The sequence below is a fragment of the Scardinius erythrophthalmus genome, assembly GCF_964197995.2.
Source record: "Scardinius erythrophthalmus genome assembly, chromosome: 9".
Taxonomy (NCBI): Eukaryota; Metazoa; Chordata; class Actinopteri; order Cypriniformes; family Leuciscidae; genus Scardinius; species Scardinius erythrophthalmus.
Window position 1 is genome coordinate 4,279,826 of NC_138229.1, and position 24,442 is coordinate 4,304,267.

The window sequence follows — 24,442 nt, forward strand, 5'->3', positions numbered from 1 at the left end:
CTAAACGTCTATTTGACATCTGACAGGAAACGTCCTATAGATGTATTGCAGATGAGCAAACACTCTTAAAAATACGTCTTCCAGACACATCAAATAGACGTCTCCGTGATGTATGTGTAAATAAATATGTCACATTATTTATATGCATATAAATAGTGACTATTTTAAAATCCCATATTGGAAAAATGATAAAAAATAAAATACTTCCGGCTTTTGACAAACCAGACTTCTACCCGATATTCGCAGCGCCATTACGTCACGGAAGACTATCACAAGGGCTTAGGGCTCCATTTGGGACAGGGCCCTACTTCCCTTTCCTTGCCTTTTTAATCTTCACTATCACCACGTGTTGATAAGGCATACGATCTAAGGTGTTAGATCACCAGATGCCAAGTCATCCTGGTTGTTATGAAACTACAAGACATTTTTTATTTTATTAAAGAGGTAGGGTTTAGGGTTGGGGGATATGTAATTACCAGATAGCCTAGGTCTGTATTTTATTGCACAATTTATTTAATGTTTTAGAAGTTATTTCGTAGTTCATAAGATTCGAAAGCCTTACACACATTTTTATACATACAACAACATATAATATACTTGAAAAGATTATTTCGGTTAATGACTGTTTGTTTGTGGAAGGCGTAACTTGTAATTGCGTATTTTTTTATGATTTGTTAAAGCAGAATTGTTGTATCTTCACTACAAATTGTCCTGAGATTGACCCAGTGTTATTTTAGTTTTATTAATGTTTAAATAAGCTTTTATGTTTTTAGTTTTCATGTTCATTTTAGTTTAATATTTAGTAATTTCATTATTTTTTTAATATTGCTATTTCGGTTTAATTTAATTTATTTCAGTTTGAATTTTTATTTATTTCCTGTTAATAATTTTAGTGCTTCAACTTCAATTTAAGTTTATGGCTAAGGCAACATTTCAAATTTTCATTTAGTTTAAGTTTTTCAACTAATATTTGTTTTATTTTATTTAAGCTTTATTCGATTGACGAAATGTTTTAATGGTTTCAGTAAACGATAATAACCCTGATTTTAATCCATTGCACTAACTCAAAATAATCTGAGCTAAAACATTTACAGTTCAGACAAAGCAATTTAAATGATGTCACACAGAACAATAGAGTAGTTTTAATTTTATCCGCATCAGTTTTTTCTTCTTTCATATGTTTGTAAAAGTAAACAACACTGAGAGACCTTCAGCCTCCTGACCTGTCGGTCATCATGATCCACTCAGGCAGGTTCAGGTTGAATGGGTGATCATCAGGCACGGTTTATGACTCTGTTACACACAACAGAAGTGACATTTCTCAATGCTCTCGCACAGGATCAAGACATCAAGCTTCTGAAAATGAAGGTGTATTTGAGCTTTTTCCTGCTGAGCGCTGCCCTCGTGGCCTACATGTGGAGAGATACGTTTGATCCAGGTCAGGACAACAGATTTACAATCATATATACTCTTTTTATTATTGCAGATATTTGAGTTATTTTATAGGAAACGTGTAATATAAAGCATAACTCATACAGTCGCCTACTTTGAGAAATCCCGATAGCTGTGTGTGTGGGCAGTTTAAGCATGTAAAAGCAGAATGAATAAATATGAAGAAAGCCTTGCATTTTCCAAAGGCATTATATATTTTTAGATGGTTTAGCGCTGGCTTTTACCAATCTTAAACTCAAAACGTTTGCAAGTATTCACTAGTTCATTAACTAGCTAAAGTTATGAAAACTGTTGGCAGACTCATTTATTACGGTTATGTAACTCTCATAACCTTGGTGAAAATAGTGTGCCCTGATGATCTAGAGATTATAACTTTTGTAGGTACAAAACAATTGAAAAAACACAGAATTAAAGCTTATGTAGGTTAATATATATAATTAAAAGGACATTAGTAACGTTTTACCCTGTAAAGCCTGACATATTGACTAATATTCAGATAAATCTATATATTTTTAAATGGTAATCTATCAAACCTTCTAACAAAATTTAAGACATTTATAAATATACAAAGTGTTTTTGTTGAGTATCATATTTGATTCATCAGGCTTTTATATGGCTTATGATATAGTGAGAATATGGAGGAAGCCCAAACTTCTGATAGCTTGTAATGTAAATCAATGAGATCTTTATAACAGTGTATCATTCTGACATAAAATACATATAAACATCAGTCATCAAAATATCTCCCTATAATATGTCTTAGTAAGATGATATTTAAATGCTTAGTTTTATGATCAAAGCTCACATTTCATGCAATTCAATACAATGAGAGATGAACAAATAAAAGCCTGATGGATCATATTTGATACTCAAACTTTAACATGATTTTTGTAAAATCACGATAATCAAATGAAGTTGCTTCAGTCCAGTAAGTGTTCATCTTGAAATATTACTATATAAAAGGTACTTTATAAAAATCATTGCAGATTTAACATCAGAAAGACACGTGATCCACGAGCTGAAGGTGGACGCTTTTACAATTATACTAAAAAGCTTTTACTTGCCTCCTGTCGTCTGATTGATAGTTAATACTTTTTTTTTTTGCATGTGTGTAATGGGTTTCAGCATTTTGATCATGTTGATGATTTAAAGGCCTTAGAAATGTATGTATCAAATATGAGACATAGCCTTTAGTTAATTTGGTTCTAACTTTGTTTTAACCTTCTTGGGAGTTCAAGCCTTAATAAATCTTGTGATGAAGATGAAGCGGTGGGTTGGTTAGTTAGTTAGTTAGTATACTTTATCGTCCTTTTTCAGGGAATTTGTCTTGGACTCAAAGCTGCATTAGTACACAACATATACATACACACTCAAACCAAAAAGGAGTAAAAAAAAAAAAAAAAAAAAAGACTACATTACTACATCTTGCTATTTAACATATTAATATAAACAGGATTTTTTGTAACGGTTACTCTTACACAGTGGGACTCTATACCGTCTCCCTGATGGCAGAAGCTGATACATTGGAAATAAATCATGGCTTGAATCACTCACTATTGTCTGTGCATTTTTAAAAATCAACGATTCGTAAATTGATCTAAGTGATGAGTACTCTCTTACACCCAGAACTTTCATTGCAGTTTGAAAGACGTGCAAGCTGTGATTTTAATTGGACCGAAAGATTGCCATACCAAGTTTGCATCCCATAATTTAAAAGACAAAATAAAATAATTTCATAATTCTCTGATTTACACCAAACAGCCTAAGTCTTCTTCAAAAATACAATCGTTGCTGGAATTTTGAACAAAGATAATCAATGTGGGCTTTCCAAGTAAATGGAAAGAAGTGGTCCTCTTGGTTGAGAGTTTCACTGAGAGGTGAGAGCCGTGTGTTGTTGAGCACAGAGTCAGTTCGCGGGGCCCGAGTGTTGATCACAGGGGCCAGTTCAGGGATCGGGGAGCAGATGGCCTACCATTACGCCAAGTTTGGGGCTCAGATCATCATCACTGCGAGACGATTAGAGGCTTTAAAAAAGGTCAGTTCGTTTTTCAAAAACACTTTAAGACATTCCCAATACCTATTCAATTACTTATGGACTTTAATCAGTAGATGCCCATATTTTTATTTGTTGAAAGTAATGCAGAGGCTGTAAGGCTGTGAAGTTTTAGACTTTTAAGGGTAGGAATAAATGACATTTTGTATGAAAGCAAAGGCTTTAATGAGCTTTAATGAAAGTCTGTCCTGTGGATGTCCAGGTGGCGCAGAAGTGTGTGAAACTGGGCGCACAGAAGATGATGTATATGACCGGAGACATGTCTGACCCCGCTGACCCCGAGAGAGTCGTCAAATACGCTGTGGAAAAACTGGGTGAGAAATGATTCAATATATTATGCAATATATACACTATTAATAATTAAGATGTTTTTTAAGAAGTCTCACCAAGTCTGCATTTATTTGTTAAAAAAAGCAGTAATATTGTAGCCTGGGTTTCCCCATACTGCCTTGCTCGCAGCGCGATTTTATTCACGCTGCTAGGCAGTCTGGACACCATGGACCAAATTTTCCCCTGAAATAGGGAACCAATTACAGAACGGGGAGGGAGCAGCAAGACGATGACGACACCGAAGCAGTTTGTTTATATCTATGGATCCAACATGGCATCACACTCGACGTTACCTTCTACCCTCATGTTTATCTTGCACAAACGGTAATATTCGCTAAACGCCATCGTGTACAAATAAATCTTTGACCCATCGTCTTTTTCCTCGTCGAATTTCTGTCACTCTACATACGTCATCTGGTATAATTGAAGCGATTGGCTATGAGCTACATACAGGTGCATTTGATAGACATTCATAGCGCCCAATAAACGGCTCTGGGCATTCGTAAACCACGCCGCAAATACGAGAAAATGAACACGTGGTTCCCAGACCAAGTCTCAAATGAGACTTGGTCTGACGTTAGCCAGGCTAGTAATATTGTGAAATATTATTACAATTTAAAATAACCATTCTCTATTTGAATATAAACAATCAATTGATAATAACTGAGCAGCAAATCATCATATTAGAATGATTTCTGGAGGATCATGTGACACTGAAGACTGGAGTAATGATGCTGAAGGAATAAATTACATTTTAAACTATATATATATATATATATATATATATATATATATATATATATATATATATAAACAGTTCTTTGAATATTTCACAATATTATCATTTTTCCTGTATTTTTGAGCAAATAAATGCAGCCTTTGTGAGCTTAAGAGGCTTCTTTCAGAAATAAAACCCCTTATTTAATGATTCCAAACCTTTGACTGGTAGTGCATGTGGTGTGTTTCTGTCCTGCAGGAGGACTGGACTTTCTAGTGTTGAATCATGTCGGAAACACGAACGTTGAGTTCTGGAACAGAGACGCAGATCACGTCAGGTCACTCATGCAGGTCAAGCACTGAGAGAACGGCTTCTGTCGCCTCCTGTGGGGTTCTTCCTTCTCTGTTCACACTGATCTGACTCGTTGCAGGTGAACTTTGTGAGTTACACACAGATGACAGCAGCAGCTCTTCCTGTGCTGGAAACATCCGCTGGCTCCATCATCGTAGTTTCCTCAGTGGCAGGCGAGTCTAACTTTGTTGGTGAAAGTTTAGTTAATATTAATCTAGTTAAAAGCACTTTTGGCTATGATTTGTGCAGAGACAGCCTTTGCAATTCGGATACTTCACTAGTAGTCTATTTATATACACATTCTATCTACAACTATCAATGCATTCGATCTCTAACCATAATGAAATACTTTTAAATATGAAACTAAACCGCCAGTAGGTGACGGCAAATCATTGTCTTAACAAGTGAGTCATTGAATCATTCAGTCAAACGATTTGTTTTAAGCGGCTAATTCATTTACGGACAAAGAAAGTGACTGGCTGCGTCCGAAATCACATGCTCTCTTGAGTATGGTACTCATTTTGAATAAGTAATTACTTCACGATAGCTAAAAAAAGTATGTTTATAGTATGAATGTAATCTAGACGTACTACATTCGACATGACATCAGCATCAGTTGTCGCTTCACTGCCATTCGCAAATCCTCTCCCATGGCCTTATGGGATTGTAAAGTGTCCATCTTATTCAGAATCTCACCGTAAGTCTCAGCTCATCCGGGTACTTCTTTCCTGCTCTTTTGTACTGTGAAATCAGACTATACTTCTTTTGTCACATACTGTTTTTTTGTCTACTATATTGTAGGGAAGTATGAGATTTCGTTTGTGAGTGAGTCGACATTCATCAGAATGATTATTCATTCGAAAATATTCAATATTCATATTCAAAAACGCGGATTCATTCAGTAACAAAACATTACCGTGTTGCTTTGAGTAGCGCGATGGCTGTGGATTTGTTCAGAATTATTTTAAATGTCGAAATAGAGCAAAATCAGACAGTATTCTGAGTTAATTATGTCCCCTAATAGTAACTTCATGTATATTGAATTGTTGTATAAAATCAATTATGACATTTTCAAACGTGCTGAACTTTAGCTTGTGTGGTGTTGCCTAACTATATAGACTCACACAGAGACATTTTTGCCCCATATCTTGAATTTTTGGGGCATTTTTATTAATTTTTGTGGCACAAATGCAAGCCCCTTCTTTCTTTAAGTGAAACTGTTGAAACACAGCAAAGGCCGCCACTGGATTTGGGACACAATCACACGTGTGAACTGGGATTCATTTCTTTGTGTAAAGGTGTTTGTTGTTGTCAGTCACATACAGTTATAAATGACTAAAGGTTAACGCTGTTTTCCTCTCTGATCCAGGTAAGCTGGCGAGTCCGTTTGTGGCTCCGTACACCTCTACTAAGTTTGCGATGAACGGATTCTTCGGAGCGATGCAGAGTGAACTGGCAATCCAGAAGAGCAACGTGTCGGTGTCCATCATGATCCTCGGACTGATCGACACAGAGTCGGCCATGAATAAGCTCAGGTTAGTTTCCCACTGCAGAACTGATCTGATATGTGACCCTGGATCACGTCACCAGTCACATGTCGCACGGGTATATTTGTGGCAATAGCCAACAATACATCGCATGGGTCAAAATTATCGTTTTTTTCTTTCATGCCAAACATCATTAGGATATTAAGTAAAGATCATGTTCCATGAAGATATTTTGTACATTTCCTACCGTAAATATATAAAACATATTTTGTGAGTGAATGCTGCACAATCGCGAACATAAATGAACAACTTTAAAGGAGATTTTCTCAATGTTTTGATTTTTTTGCACCCTCAGATTCTAGATTTCCAAATAGTTGCATCTCGGCCAAATATTGCCCTATCCTAACAAACCACACATCAATGGAAAGCTTATTTATTCAGCTTTCAGATGATGTATACATCTCAATTTTAAAAAAATTGACCCGTGTGACTGGTTTTGAGGTCCAGGGTCACATATTGCAAACTTGAAGAAAACATCCCTTTTAATGATCATCACCTTCATCATCAAGTAAATCATAATTGGTTAGGATCTTGCAACCATTTTCTTGAATCAACATTTCTATCATACAGCAAGCGGTATCTCAGATTTAATAAATGCTGAATTGAAAGTTTGCTTCTTAAGTGTTACATCAGGTTAATGGTATTTTTCATAAGAGTTTTTATTTTAATAATCATGCATTATGGGACATCTTTTCTTTAAAATGGTAAGAATGATGTATTTACATGCAAAACATTTTATTTCCATTATATATTTACAATGATTTATATATTAAAAATATTACATATTTTAGCTCAATTGTTTGACAAAGATCACATTAAGACTGTTAAGAAGTCCACTGAAGGCAAGCTTGGAGAACCCAGCTTTATTTCCAAAACCAGATCAAACATAAAACAAAGACTTGACATGGCTTGAACAAACACAAACTCGCCCAACAGTGGTTACAGGAAACACAATACTTGACAAAGTAACAAGACAAACATAAGGGCTTAAATACACACAAGACTCAAGACAATGAACCAATCAGAACATGACACATAAGACAAGGGAACACATGGCATGATCACATGACTAGAACAGGGGATCACATGACAGACATGAAACAAAACCAAAACAAGATGTGACAAAGAAAAAAGCACCACTTTGGTTCTAGTTAAAGACTAGTGACTGGTTAAAGTTTTTTTTAGTAACACTTTGTGAAAAGGTTCCATTTGTTAACAATAGTTATATGCATTACTTAACATAAACTATGAAAAAATACTTGAAAAAGCATTTATTTATCTTAATGTTAATTTCAACATTTACCAATACATTAAAATCAAAAGTTGCATCTGTCAATTTAATGGATCTGTTAATGATAGATAAATGGTGACAATTATAAATGTTAGGTAATGCATCAGCTAATGTTAACTAAATGGACCTTATTATAAAGTGTAACAGATTTTATTTTTATTATTTTTTTTAAATGTTTTCGAGGACATTGGTGTGGTCCAAAATGCAGTCAAAGTTTCCATTCTGTTCTGTACATCACTCAAGATACATTTAGGAAGCCGGTTATGAATTCATTTGCAGTTTGTCCTCAGCACATTTATCTTATTACTTTGGTGATCTGTTCATGGTTCATGAATAATAATTCTACACTGAAAAAAAAAAAAAGTTGCTGACTTAAATTTTTAAGTACACTCAACCTGGATGTTTAATTCATTTAAACTTTAATTACACTAAACTGAGTTTAAAAAATGAGTTGATCTTGTATAACTTTGTATAAAGTTTGCAAATGTTTAGTATGTGTCTGATGGCCCCATTTCAGTGACTCGGTTTGTTGTTGTATTTTCTAACCACACATGAACATGATTTTCTCAAAAATATATTTTTTTTACATGCGTTACATGCTGCTCACTTATTACTCGTTACTTCAGTGTCACATGATCCTTCAGAAATCATTCTAATATGATGATTTGCTGCTCAAGACACACATTTCTGATTATTAACAGTTGTGCTGTTGCTTCATATTGTTTGGTGAATAAAAATGATACTTTTTTTTCAGCATTCTTTGACTAATCTTTTGTAACATTATAAATGTCTTGACTGTTACTTTTGATCAATTTAATTGCTGAATAAAAGTATTTATTTCTTAAAAAAAAAAAAAAAAAAAAAAACATGAATGGTAGTGTACACACACACACACACACACACACACACACACACACACACACACACACACACACACACACACACACACACACACACACACACACACACACACACACAGTAACTGTACAAAATACAGTAGTGGCCAAAAGTGGAGTTCGGCCAAGGAAAATTTGCATCTTCACCCTAAAGATTGGTTAGATTTTGTAAACATGTTGCATAGCTTGGAGTTGATTGTTTTATTTGTGATACTGCAATAAAACATGCCAAATTAATGCAGACATAATTTTTGGCCAAATTATGAACACATGCAAAAACAAGAGAGAACCAGTGACATAGTAATGACTGATTATGTTAAAGTGAATGTATGCTTTTTAAATTTTTTTTATAGGCATAGTAAAATAAAACCTGTAGCTTTAGTTTGCATTTTTCCAAATAATTTTCTCAGATAAATGCCTTAACCAAGTTTAGTATTTTCCTAATATTTTTAAGGTTCACTTGTAGGGTCATAAAAACAAACACCCCCCCCCCTCGAACATCACTTTTGGCCACTATTACATCGCTTCATTAAAGTGTTTGGTTGAAGCTTTTAATCCATAGCAACTTGCTTAAGTGCTGAAAATGACCTGGACGTGTTTTCACGAGAATCCCCCATAACTGTTCTCTCTCGAATCTCTCTCAGAGGATTCAGCACGATGACGGCCTATCCTGCGAGTGAAGCGGCTCTGAGCATCATCAAAGCCGGGGCGTCCCGTCAGAAAGAGGCCTTCTACCCCTGGTTCCACTATTTCACCTGCTTGATCAACAACGTCTTCCCCTTCCTGAAAGATCTCGTGCTGTCAGGCCTCAGCAAGGACAACAAAGACTAACACATGTGCACAACTCAGACATTCACGGGATTTTCTATTATTCCATGAGAACATATGTATAGTGAGGAGTGAATGATGCATGCGCACTTGAGTCGACTTTTACATAGTGCGTTTAGGAAATTGAAAAATCTTTGAATCATTATTTTTTATTAATTGTATTGTATTTTGTACCCTAATTTATAGACCCAAAATACAAGCAAATCCTTGTAAATAATAGTAAAATACAACCAATTCATCATAAAATCAGTTACAGAACAAATAAGATTTCATTAGTTAACATTTACATACTATAACATTGAACAATATAGCATTTATTAATCTTCGTTAATGTCAGTCTCAACGTATTTAAGACCAAAAGTCGTATAACATTAGTTAATGCACTGTGAACTAACATGAACATAAACATTTTTATTAAATAATATTAACAAAGGCTTTTTACTCATTATTAGTACATGTTAGTTGATGCATTAACTGATATTAACATATGAAAAAGTGTTACCTAAATATCATTCAGCACAAGATGAACAAAATGCTTTTAATTACAGTTACGAAACTATTTTTCCTTAGACTTCTGAGAGAGCCACTGCTTAATTATTAAAATGTTTTTGTATTTATTTGTCTGACATTTTCAATTAATTTTTGTACCAAGACTCTATGCTTTTGGGATTTTACACTTCCAGTGATATTAATGTGTGTGTGTGTGTGTGTGTGTGTGTGTGTGTGTGTGTGTGTGTGTGTGTGTGTGTGTGTAACTAATTAAACACGACGTCAGTCTGTGATTCTGTGTCTGTATCCGCAGTCTTTCTATTAAAACAAATGCTGAAGTGATAACATCAGACCTGTGGGCTTTGCAAAAACATAAAAAGATTTTTCCTAAGTGTGAATATGTTTTCTCCTAAAAAACGAAATTAAATGGAGACCCAAACCGTTTCCCATAATGCCGTGGGACTCTGAGCATGAGTTTGTCAAAACCACTGAAGCATGTGCAATCTCAAATTAAACACTTGTTCTTCTGCTTATTCACAGAGACTCATTTGGGACAATTATTTTCCATTTGTATGATTTTTAATTAAATATATGAAAGTCTCCAACCATTAAATGCTTCTTGGTTGCTCTGTGCCACTATCAAAGTTTTAAAAGTATAATCATAATACAAACATACGTGTTAAACTTACAGGGTCATATAGTTAATGAGCAGCCACGACAGCAAGGTCAAAACCATTAAAAGTCAATGTATTGCATTGTCATCGTCTGTCAGTCGCTGATAACATTAAGCTACAAAATTGTTAAAAAGCAAATGACAGATAGTAGCCTATATATAATAGATAAATAGCATACTGACTGGATTCTGCTTGATTTTAAGCGCTCAGCTGCTGTATTTCAACACTTCTGTTTTATTTCTGCTCTTCTGATGTGGGAACGCAGATAAGAACGTCAGAAAGCGGGAATTTACATATGAACAGACTTTCAGCGATTTTGGTTTCTAACGACATTCCCTTGCGAAAAAGAAGTTCATTTAAGTGTGGTATTAGTCTATTTCTTTTAAACAAAAAATACTTTCAGTCTACTTTGTATGTATTTCTCACAAATGTGACCCTGGATTACAAAACCAGTCACAAATCGCACGGGTATATTTGTGGCAACAGCCAACAATACATTGTATGGGTCAAAATTATCCATTTTTCTTTCATGCCAAAAATCATTAGGATATTAAGTAAAGATCATGTTCCATGAAGTTATTTTGTAAATTTCCTACCCTAAATATATAAAACATGTATTTTTGTGAGTGAATGCAGCACAATCGCGAACATAAATGCACAACTTTAAAGGAGATTTTCTCAATGTTTCGATTTTTTTGCACCCTCAGATTCCAGATTTTCAAATAGTTGCATCTCGGCCAAATATTGTCCTATCCTAACAAACCACACATCAATGGAAAGATTATTTATTCAGCTTTCAGATGATGTATAAATCTCATATCTCAAATCTCAAAAAAATTGTTCCATGTGACTGTTTTCACTTAGTATACTTGACTTTTACTGACAAAAAGGTCTAAGTATATTTGGCCTATACTTGTCCTCAATTTTTTCCTAATTAAAAGTATAATTAAGTATTCTAAGTATAAATGACTTGTAGGTATGTAGCCTATTAAATACTTTTTGTCACATAGTTTTAGTGAAGAAGAAGCAGAAACAAGTGATGGAAGATTGCTTACGCAAATGTAAAACAACGCGATTATCAATCATTAAACACTAAACAGCATAGAAATCAAAAACCTAATATTACTGAATGAAATGTTGAACAAATGAGGAGGACACAACTGTGAAGCTTTGATGGTGTTGATGGACTTAACTTAAAGGGATATTTCACCGCTGGAAAATTGGGTAATTTATGTAGTAGAAATGTGAAATTATTTTAGAAGTTGGTGCCTTCTAGACTGAGAAAAGCCAGAAAATTTATTTTTGGCTCATGTGGATGAAAGACTACAACTCCCAGAATGCACTTGCTTCGCTGCCCTATGAGGACACTCCCAAGCCACGCCTACCGGTTACAGAGGGCAGTATCGGGAGAAATGATACAGCTAGGCTACTAGTCGACTGGAAACTGAAAAGACGGCGTTTTATCATGAGATCCCCCTATGGGCGGGTTGAACACATGCGGGACGAGCTCCTCCTACTGGCTGGAGTCTCTCGCCTCTGGACAAAAGAGCCTCAGATGACGATTAATGACGATTTTTGCGTCATCTGAGAGACACACAATACAGAAATCTCTCGTCTCAGGGGGACATGAGGGAGGGAAGCACGGTCACTCGAAAAATACTACCAGGTTTCTACTGATACAAAGCTTAACGCTAATCGGTGAAGTATCCCTTTGAAGAAAACTTGCATACTTGCAGTATAAAACTACTAAACTAGTAGTTTACTGAGAGTATACTTCAAAGTGTACTTTCATAAACTAAAAAATGCGCTATAAGTATTTGACTAGTAAACTCATAGTTGTTTAGCTATAAATTCACTTGTAGTAGTTGTAGTTGTGTACACAAAGTTTAGTACTGTTACACTTAAAGTTAAAAGGATACTTTTATAGGCTACATTAAAAAGTAGGCCAATTTAGTTCTAAGTAGTATTGTAAGAGTATACTTACAAGTATACTAATAGTACATTGATATTAGTAAACTAAATACATAAAGTATAGGCTCCTTAAAAATATACTCAAACTTTACCCATGCTTTGAGGAAATTTGGGGCTTTCTCTGGGTACAAATTGAACTTTAGTAAGAGTGAATGTTATCCTGTTAATGATCTGGCCCTTCAAATACAAAATGATGTTTTACCATTCCAAATGTCTAAAAATGGCTTTAAATACTTGGACATTAATATTACAAGGGACATGCAGCACCTCTATCAAGAAAACTTCTGTCAGCTCTTTGAAAAAATTAAATTAGACCTAAAAAAATGGAAATCACTTCATCTATCCTTGGCAGGGAAGGTGAACTGTATCAAAATGAATATACTCCCCAAATTTCTTTATCTATTTCAGTGTATCCCACTTTATCTCCCTAAATCTTTTTTTAAGTCCCTCGATAAAGCTTTTATCTCATTTTTATGGGATGGGAAAAAGCCTAGAATACGGTTAGAATTACTACAAAGACCTAAAGACCAAGGTGGCTTAGCTTTTCCAAATCTTTGCTACTATTATTGGGCCGCAAATGTTCAAAAAATCATACATTGGCTACATACCCCTGACATAGACTGGTGCCTCTTTGAGGCTGCATCTTGCACCTCAACATCTCTTAAAGCCCTGGTCACCTCCAGCCTGCCCGCCCCTATTATGAAATATACTAATAATCCAGTAGTCATAAATACCCTTAAAATTTGGTTTCAACTTAGACAGAACTTTAAATGTGAAAACCTTTTTCATTTAAGTCCCATACACAATAATCACCTTTTCCCCCAGGCAATGCTAGACTCTGAATTCACTCTTTGGCAAAAGCGAGGCATTGTCTATTTTAAAGACTTGTACACAAACTCCATTTTTGCGTGGTCAGTTGTTACTATTAGAAAATGTGAGCATTGTTTTGAGCAACAATTGTTGCCTTTTGTATTCATGTATATGTACATCACTGGTGCTCAATAAAAAATGCTTTACAAAAAAACATATATATACTCAAACTTTTCTAAAGCTACTTATTTTTCATAAGGGTTCTGCAGTACAAATTTCTGTATGACTGTATATTTTTGAAACACCTTGTGAACGCTGGTTTGAATGTTGAGTTTTGTTTTACTCACCATCATCTCCCAAAAAGTGTTTTTGTTGCTTTCACACATTGACTAGCACTGAATTGAATGCACAAGAATATGAATGACAACATAATAGTAACGGCTTGTGTGTAAATATGATAAATCAGCCACTGGACAAAACATATCTACTTTTAAATGTCTGTCAGCATCAGGTTGATGAGATCGCGACTGCCTCTAGTGGACGGGCGCGGGAACGGCGATCAGAACACGTGACAGAGGGTCCCTGTGCGTCACAACTGCTCCAGCGTTGCCATGGTGACCTCACCTCATCCAAGAGTTCTCTGCCAAGTGTGATGATGTTGCCAAACTTCAAAATCAGCAATGCAATAAACCACACTGTTCAACAGCACAGGAAAACATGTACATCGCTCCATTAAAAAAAAAGAGAGTGGCGTTAAACATCATGATAAATAGATTAAAATGCAATCAAATAAAATACTTTGTCTTTCAAACGCATTAAATGCTCATTATAGAGACGAATTGATGAAATTAGCAATGTTAAGAAAATAATTATTAAGCTATAGGCTACAGTTGCCCCAAAACTATTTAACTATCAAAACATATTTGGACACTTAAAGACACAATATGTAACTTTTTTGCTTTAAAAATAGCAAAAATCATTATATCTATGTTATATATATTTTTTAGTTGTGTACTTACATTATCCCGACTGTTTCCAACAACTTTCAAACCAGGAGAAATTTGTAATTTAATTCGAGAAACGTCCCGTTTCTTTATTTCCGTTTTGTCGCCGCCAATGCCGTCATATCCGCGTTAACGTTGTCTCTGGTTTCCGCTCGTGCTGCCATGGCAACCAGAGCTATGAACCAGAGCCGTCTGATAATAACCAAAGCGATTGACGCGGACAACTTTGTAGTTCGCAATGTCTATTTGCACGCTGTTGTTGTTTCGTTCAAACATTATGGACCATGGCAAGCAGACTTTGGATAAAAAAAGGAGAACTAAAACGAGAAATCAGCGCGGTGTTTTCGAGATGCCGAGAGCTCCCATAGACAGTATATAAACGAGAGCTCCACGTCCGAGGCTTCGACCGCTCCTACTTTATTAAACAGGTGAGCACATTTACATAAAACTAATCAATGTTTTATAGTTCAACAATGATAAAATGTTAGAATCTGTATGTTATTCTAATGTTGATCTAGCTTACTGCTAGTCTCATACAGACAGACTAACACATACATTTCAACACATTCAAATGCAGTTTGTGTGATAGTGTAATGTTAGACCAAGTGAAACAGCGCTGCGTTACCTCACAAGTTTAATTTGTCTAATAAACTGGCCTGTGAGTAGTAATTCTGCGTGTAGTTCGGTAGAATGAAATGTCCGTATTTATATATATATCCGCGGGACTCGCGTCGCGTGTGGAGCTGATAGCTGTCTCTTAGCAATCCCGAACTGCTTCATATCACAGTCATGATAAAAGCATCGATGTATTCAGTCATCCATAAACATTATTAGATCGGTCGGCTTGACGTTGACGACAAGATCCATAATTCTTAGAAAATGTTGCGTCATCAATCTACGCCTTCTTTATTGTAAATAGGTTAGCGACCCCTAGTGGCGAAAAATGCCATACTGTACGTTTAAAGGGATAGTTCACCTAAAAATGAAACATTTGTCATCATTTACTTAACCTAAACCTGTATTTCTTTCTGCAAAATATCTTATTTTGTGTTCAACAGAATGAAAGAAACTCATACAGGTTTGGAACAACAGAAAGGCGAGTAAACGATGACAGATTTTTCATTTTTGGGTGAACTATCCCTTTAAAGCCTTGCTTCAAAATGTCTGCATCACTGCATTACATACAAATTATAAAAGAAAGTGTGGTTATTGCAAAGAAAGATGCACAAACACACTTTGCAAGTAAACATTTGACAATATATACGACCACTAAAAAGATCACCAAAACACCAGTTAAATAAAAAGACCCTAAGCAAAAAATTAAGAAACAAATAAAAGCCGGAGAAGGGAAAAGATCCTGCAGAATTTGAGTGATTTAAGTGTCCAAATATGTGTAGTTATATAGAATATAAGAACATTAAATTGCACAGTCAACCACAGGGTGGCGCTATAGGGTAAAGGATTTGTGACCAAAGGAAATCAATGAGTTGGGAATTATATTTTTACCCCGTCACCGCTAGTATTTCTTGCTCAAGGACGTGTCAGGATTTACATCCTGAGATATTTCCAGGCAGAACTGAATGCGGTTCCTCTTAGATTTGTGCTACTAATTTCACGTCAGCTGAAATATTAAATCTTATAAATGGCTGTAGTATATTTGCCTCCCCGCATAAACTTTTCTGTGATTAGGAGCGGCTGGTTTAAGGACAAACCTGTATTCATATAGGCTATGTGTTTAGAGTAACGTTTCCTTGCCATTACTAGTCAGACATCTGGAGGTCATGACCTCGTGTGGTAAAGAGCTCGTAAACGGGTCGATGTCTCATTTAAACTATCTCTTTACGAATGATAAAGAATAGCAAGAGGGGAGAGGAAGTTCTTTGCAGAGAGATTGATTCACGGCTGTTAGTGAGATGAATCCTCTGGTTGTGGGCAGAGCCGGTTCTAGACATTAGGAGGCCCTAGGCAAAATTCATGTTGGAGGCCCCCCACCCCCAATAAAAAAAACACTTGAAACAAATATGATTCCTAACCTTTTTATTTATACAACATTTAATTTTAAAAGCAGTATATTTTTACTTACATAAGTTTGGACACATTACTATTTTTAATGTTTTTGAAAGAAGTCTCTTATGCTCATCAAGCCTGGATTTATTTGATAAAAAAAAAACAGAAAAATAATAAAGTGAAATATTATTAAAATTTAAAATAATGGTTTTCTATTTTACTATACTTTATATTTCTGTGATGCAAAGCTGAATTTAGTGCCACGTGATCATTCTGATTTATTATCAAATGTTAGAAATGGTGCTTAATATTTATTTTATAACCTGTGATACTTTTTTTCAGGATTTTTGATTATTAAAGAGTTGTTTTAAAAAAGTCTTCACTATCACTTTTTATATATTTAACACATATATTTTTTTTTCTGTATTTTTGATCAAATAAATGCAGGCTTGTAGAGCATAATAATAAACTTCTTTCAAAAACATTAAAAATAGTAATGGGTCCAGACTTTTACCGGTACTGTACATATTAATCAAACTTTATCTACGGTAATCTCTTTTTTGTTTAATGAAGATGTTATTGTTGTTGTTGTTATTTTGCTGTTTTATTCAATTTATTCACAGTTCCAGAATCCCACTTCAGTAGATGAGCATAAGGGCTTTTATATTGCATTGCTACCTTAAATATGCTATACACAAATCAAGTGGAAGAGAAAGACACGATCGCTACTGAGCAGAAAAAAAATATATAAGTGAAATTATTGGCGTGATGTCAGGAATCTAATCATCAGCAGAATTTAGAAGATAGACCCATAGATGATATCCTTTAGACTATTTGAAACATTTAAAAATGTTGTAGTGTGTTGGCTTTTTAACTTAGAATACAGACGTCTTGTCTTTTAATTTTGTAGCTTTTTTACTAGTCAGCTCCCGACGCGATGTTATTCATTGTACGCGCAAATTCAAAGCGTCGCGTCTGGGCACGTTAATGACGCTCGCGCTCTTTTAAACTCGTAATAAAGCGGTGAATGATTTTTCCAGAAATGACGCTGATCTACAGTACAAGTTTATATTTAGAATACATTGCAATCACTCCAAAATAGATGACGACAACTCTCACACCTGCATTATTAGCTGTGCTTCTTTGTGTGCTTATTAGGCTTTAGCCTCGCAGCATCTGATGGATGCGTTCGTTACACATACTTTCAGAAGCCGGCACACATTAATTGGTTTAACTGCAGTAATGTAACAGTCTATGGTTAAGATAAACATCGTCACTATTTATAGTGAATTAATAAATATTGAAATAAATTGTAGATAGGACATTTGTACTTTTTTTTTTTTTTTTTTTTGTCCCTCTGTCTGGGCCCCATCCCGCCAATCGGGCCCTAGGCACGTGCCTAGTTTGCCTTTGCGTTAATCCGGCTCTGGTTGTGGGATCTCTGATGTCCAAACCACAGTTTTTGTTGATTCAGGATGAAGTAGCCGATGACAGAGATCAGCAAACCAGCGATGAGCAAATGGACACTTCATCTGAGCAGAGATCTATGGAAGCTTGTTTCTGCCACTGAATAATAAATAAATAATAATAATTGCGACTTTTTATCTCACAATTTAGATTTTTTTTTCTCACAAAATGCGATATATCAAGTCAGAATTGTGACTTTTTTTTCCTCAGAATTGCGAGATATGAAGTCAGAATTGTGAGAAATAAAGTCGCAATTCTGAGAAATAAAGTCGCAATTGCGAGATATAAAGTCGCAATTGTGAGATATAAAGTCACAATTCTGAGAAATAAAGTCAGAATTGTGAGATATAAACTATTCTGAGGTAAAAAAAGTCTCTTTTTTCCTTAGAATTGGACTTTAGCCTATATCTCACAATCAGTGCCGCTGCTAGCCATTTTGGTGCCCTAAGCATAATTCCTTTATGATGCCCCCCCCACCCCGACCCCGAGAAAAAAAAAAAAAACGTTTGTTTTTGCCAGTTTAACTTTTTATTACCAAACATACAACTCAATACCAATAACACAATAACAGCATCACAGCATAAAACTTAAGAACACTAATAGTCAGGTCCCAAAATAGATAAATAGCCCTGGATAAGATGCAGTAGGCATTTTTGAGGAAAAGTACTTCAAGTGTTGTTTCTATATGATTTTTAGGTGCTGAATCCATTTCTGCCGTATAACAAGTTGTAAACATCACTGTTTTGGCATAAACAATAAAAACAAAATGGCTGCCAAAAAAATGGCTGCATTTATTGCAGTTTAAACATTAAACATTAGAACTAAAACTATGCATTCTCAGAATATTTAAACATGTAAACGATGAAAAAGCAACATTAACATGAAAGGGATAGTTTTTAATGGCTGCTGGAATTATGCCAAGGTACACTGGGAAGCATATATCAGTGGAAATATGCAATTATGCCCAGCCCGAAGGGGGGGACTTGGAATACACATGACCCCAGGGGGCTGCATATTGAGAATCACTGGGGTGTCCAGCTGCAGGTGGAATATTTCAAACCCAGGGGTGGCAAGGTAGCTTGCCGAGGGAAAGACACATGCTCAGAGAGGCTTACAGTGGACTACACACGTGGGGGTTGCCCAGAGGGCGTGTTAGGTGTAGCCCAGCCTGCAGATCTACATATGTCTGTTAGCGAGGCGCCATGCGCTAGAGCCCAAGAGGATGCCACACTCCGGGTGGAGCAGGCCGTCACACCAAGGGGGCATGGTCGACCTTGCTGCTGGTAAGCCAAAGCAATGGCGTCCACTATCCAGTGAGACAACCTTTGCTTGGAGAGAGCCTTTCCCTTCAGCTTCCCACCATGACAGACAAAGAGCTGGTCTGAAGTCCTGAAACAATGCATCCTGTCTATGTAAGTATGGAGGGTGCGTACTGGACAGAGCAGTGCCAAGGCTGGGTCTGCGTCCTCCAAGGGCAGCGCTTGCAGGTTCACCACCTGGTCTCGAAAGGGTGTGGTGGGAACCTTGGGCACAGTCTAGCGGTAGTGATGGTAGCCACCACCGCTGGTGGTACGGTACTCAAACCTGCCTCGTCCCGTCCAGGAACCACACATGGAGGTTTCAAAGATCGGGACGAGGGTGCCATAGGGTGCCCTGTCCCTGAGAAAGCAGGTTCTTTCTCAGAGGAATTGGCCAGGGAGGTGCTGTCGCGAAGAGTACTAGTTCTTGGAACCAGGTGCGCTTGAGCCAATACGGGGCAACCAAAATTACCTGCTCCTCGTCCTCCCTGATCTTGCGCAAAGTCTACGTAAGAAGGCTCACTGGGGGAAAACGCATACTTGCAGAGGCCCTGCGGCCAGCTGTGCGCCAGTGCATCCGTGCCGAGCGTGCCCTCGGTCAGAGAATAAAACAGGTCGCAGTGGCAAGAGTCGTGGGAGGCAAACAGATCTACCTGTGCGTCCCCGAACTGATCCCAAATCAGATGAACCGACTGGGGATGGAGTCCCCATTCTCCAGCGAGAGGCCGAAACAGAGACATATCAGCTGCACGGTTCAGGTCTCCCGGGATATAAATGGCTCGAAGCGACCTCAGATGCTTCTGACTCAATATGAGGAGGTGGCAGGCAAGTTGCGACATACGGCGGGAGTGCAGACCACCTTGTCGGTTGATGTACGCTACTGTGGCGGTATTGTCTGATCGGACTAATACGTGCTGACCCCTGAGCAACGCACAGAAGCGGTGCAGGGTGAGACGTACAGCCAGCAACTCGAGGCAATTGACATGCCAAAGGCGCTGGGGTCTTGTCCAGGAGCCTGCGGCAGCATGTCCATTACACATGGCGCCCTAGCCCATTATGGAGGCATCTGTTGATACAACAACATGCCAGGAAACTCGTTCTATGGGCACTCCAGCCCATAGAAAACTGAGGTTCGTCCACGGGGTGAAGGTCTGACGGCAGTCACTGGGACTCGGAGCGTGCCGTGTTGCCATGCCCACCTCGGGACTTGATCGCGAAGCCAAAGCTGAAGCGGTCTCATATGAAGCAAGCCGAGCGACGTTACTGCGGCTGCGGATGCCATGTGCCCCAGGAGCCTCTGAAATAGTTTCAGTGGAACCGCACTCTTGCCCTCGAACTGACGAAGGCAAATTAGCAGTGACTGCGCGCACACGCTCATAAGCTGCACGCACATGGCGACCGAGTCGATTTCCATATCGAGAAAAGAGATCCTCTGCACGGAGCAGAGTTTGCTCTTCTCCCAGTTGACCCGAAGGCCCAGACAAGCTAGGTGCCGCAGCACTAGGTCCCTGTGTTCGCAAACCTGGTCTCGAGAGTGAGCTAGGATCAGCCAGTCGTCGAGAGGAACAAGGGCTGCCTCGACAACCTTTGTGAAGACGCGAAGAGACAGGGCTAGCCCGAAAGGGAGATCCGCGAACTGGTATGTCTGCCCCTCGAATTATATATATATATACTGGTATGCCTCATTTGCATATGTAAACATGACATTTCAGAAAACTTGTAATACAAAAAATTTCTGTCTCTATGTAAGTGAAAAACTGGAAAGGTTTTATGGTGATATCTATAACTTAAAATTTTTACCCTATCCACCTGTAGTGTTTTGGCTGTGAATAATGCACCTATTGTTTCAATGACAATTACAAGAAAATGGGACCCTTATTTCAATGTTATACGGTGGATCCTTATTCAGGAGACATTGAACTTTCTAAAAATGTGGTATAACAACTTTTCCTCAAAAATGCCTACAGGGTTACACAATCTTGAAGATTCGGACCTGACTATAAAAAGAGAAAGCAAAATCTTCACAGCTTTGCTGACTTTGTAAACATATAGGCTATAGAATAGCCAACACACACTACACATTTGAAAGTGCAAACTTTTCTTCAGTGAACAGAATAGCAAAATAAAAAAATTCTCAAAATAATCCAGACATGTTTTTCCCAAATTCAATGTCACTTTGAATAAATTACATTTATTAGACAAAATATTCAAACAAAGAATCTCATACTGGAAAAAATTATAAACATTTAAAACTGAAAGCATGGCAGCCAAGGAGTTCTCCCCCTTTATTCCTTATGTATCAACTGATAAAATCTAATCTAATATAATATAAAAGCAAAATAGAATGAGGTGCAATAATGCACACAATTCAACAGTAATGTTTGCTTTATATCATTCATAATGACATTTTATATTTTTTATAGCCTATATTTAACAGGAATTGTTAGCCTACCATGTGCACTGCACTGACTGCTAACGTTAACTGTTACTGAGAAAGTATTAACCACCGTCACGTCAAAATAAACCTTAAAACTACTGCTCAATATCTAAAGAAAGATAGTAAAGAAAGTAACAGCTAGCTGGCGTCAGTTATTTGTATTGCTTAATACTATGTATTGCTTTGTATTAGGTAATGTTTAACAGTGAAATCTCAATTTAGCTTGCACCGAAGTTATAAGTTATAATAACATAGTTTGCTAACATTAACGTCAGCAAGTTCGAGGCGTGTTACGATTAGCAGCAGCACATGCAGCACATTTCCCATATAAGAATGATTAAACATGGACTTACCTGCAAGTGATGTACGGGCATCATCTCGCAGTTTCTATTTATTATTTCTTTTCTCAGATCCTAACTCCTGCTGTCTTTTAGTGGCCATTTCCAAAAAAGTTGCCTACTGTCTGTCTGTCAAACTTCGTCCGCACGAGCGCGAACTTGAATGCGTCCTTCGCAAAGGCGCCCGCGCGAACAACCGGCACGGACCATCCAACGCGGGGGGGCGGTACTTTCTAGACTAGAGCAATTAAATTATCTTGTTCCCCCTTTTTTGTTACATATACATGGCTAAAATGTGCCTAATAATATTTCTATAGGCTAATGAAATAATATCGGCATTATAATTTTTTTTCATTAGGCTATTTTTGGTGCCCCCTCAGCACTTGGTGCCCTACGCACAGCGCGTGATGCGCGTGGTGGGAGCGGCGGCGCTGCTCACAATTCTGAGAAAAGATGTCAGAATGTGTTATAAAGTCAGAATTGCGTGATATAAAGTCGCAATTGCGAGAAAAAAGTCAGAATTCTGACTTTATAACACGCAATTCTGACTTTATATCTCACAATTCTGACTTTATAACACGCATTTGCGACTTTATTTCACGCAATTCTGACTTTATATCTCGCAATTGTGAGAAAAAAAGTCGCAATTATCTTTTAAAATGTTTTATTTTGTGGCGGAAACAAGCTTCCATAGTGATCCATCCCCGTGCAAAAAAAGTTAATTTTATTAAGTATACTTTCGTAAAGTTTAAGTATACTTTATGTAAGTATACTAATATCAATGTACTAGACTTGCAAGTGTCCTGTTTCAATACTACTTAGAACTAAATTGGCCCGCTTTTTAGTGTATAAAGTATGGATACGTTAAGTAGCCTATAACACTAGTAAACTTTGAGAAACTAAGTTTTTCGTTTGTACCTCAACTACACTAAATGTGAACTTATACAGTAGGTATACTGATAGTTTACTAGTCAAACACATTTTTTAGTTTATGAAAGTACACTTTGAAGTATACTCTCAGTAAACTACTAGTTTAGTAGTTTTATACTGCAAGTATATACACTGAAAAAAGTGGTTGCATTCAATTGATTTTAGCTACATTTAAACAAATGCATTAAGTTGAACTAAAATGTATTAAGTTCAACTTAATGCATTTGTTTAAATGTAGCTAAAATCAATTGAATGCAACCACTTACAATATTTTTTTTTTAATTAAATTCAACAAATCATTTTTTTCAGTGTACTTGTATGTTTTCTTTAAGTGAACATGACTTACTATACTTATAGTTCACTTTTTGCACTTATACTACTGTTCCAACTTGGGTAAGTTTCAGGAAAAAAAGTCAGATGGGATTGAGAGCGAGAGCAATGATCAAAACTAGACGGAGTAGATCAAGTCCATCAACATTTCCTTCAGCAGCGTTAGGCAGTTTTGAGTTATATGCGGTTTAATGTTTGATGATCATGTTATTTTACATGTGCGTAAGCAATGCTTCTATTGAGACAGTGTTGAGATCTCTGCTGAAACTCTCTTTCTCTCAGGAGAAACATCTGAGTACAACTGATCTGTCATGGAGTCAAACTTATTAAACTTCAGATGTTGTTTTACTCCACAGACAGGATTTATAAGGGCTCGGCAGACGAGATGCTTGTCCTTCACGCTCCGACACAATCAATCTGTCCGTTTATCGCTCTCAGTCGTATTTTCTCTCATATCGCTTGCAGACCGAGCCCTCAAACTTTTAACTCATGTCAGACTTTCACCTTCTGCGAAGAAAGGGTCATATTAAGACAATTCATTATGATAATCCTAATTCATAATGTGTGACCCTGAGAGAGTTCAGATGAGATGAGAGTGAGATTGATTCTCATTAACTGACAGTAATAAAGATGAACTGATGCTTTCAGTCATCCTCCACATCAGTTTCTTCATTAAATGTATTTAAGAGTCACTGCTGTTTGATATCTGCCACATTGAAAGGAAAGGAACCCGTTCTTTCATTGGATAAATGTGTGGAGTAACGGCAGAGGTCATCTCGAACTTCATCTCTTTAAATGTTTCACCCCAAAATAAAAACCTGTCATCATTTACTCATCCTCATGTCGTTCCAAACCTGCATGACTTTTTTTTCCCTCTGTGGAACATATAGGATTTGCCAAAGTTGTGATTTCCACACATAATAATGATACAAAATCTCTTTAAAAGCATGTTTAGTGCTATCACCATTTAAACGGCTACATGCAATATATTATTATATGACATTAATTAATGTTTCAGAATAAAAAAAGCTAAAAATGTCCTTATAGCAAATATCATGACCCCACACACCATTATACACCAGTATTTTTGTACAAGGCCAGTGTGTCTGAACATAATGTCTTAACATTACAAGATAGTCTTGTTTGTAGTCAATGTGTCAATTTGTCACATTTTAAAAAATTATGTTCGTAAGGTTAAACTACATTTTTTTAAAGTAAAAA

The 24,442-nt window shown here is 36.8% G+C and overlaps 1 protein-coding gene across 1 annotated transcript; it reads left to right on the plus strand.

The window, feature by feature from the left end:
* Positions 1-1,250: 1,250 nt before the first annotated feature.
* hsd11b1lb (hydroxysteroid (11-beta) dehydrogenase 1-like b) lies at positions 1,251-10,562 on the plus strand. The gene is made up of 7 exons (XM_081373609.1): positions 1,251-1,438; positions 3,357-3,487; positions 3,708-3,819; positions 4,812-4,903; positions 4,984-5,077; positions 6,274-6,439; positions 9,283-10,562. The coding sequence occupies exons 1-7, from the start codon at positions 1,264-1,266 to the stop codon at positions 9,467-9,469; spliced, it is 957 nt and encodes a 318-aa protein (XP_081229735.1). The 5' UTR covers positions 1,251-1,263; the 3' UTR covers positions 9,470-10,562.
* The last annotated feature ends 13,880 nt before the right edge of the window (positions 10,563-24,442 follow it).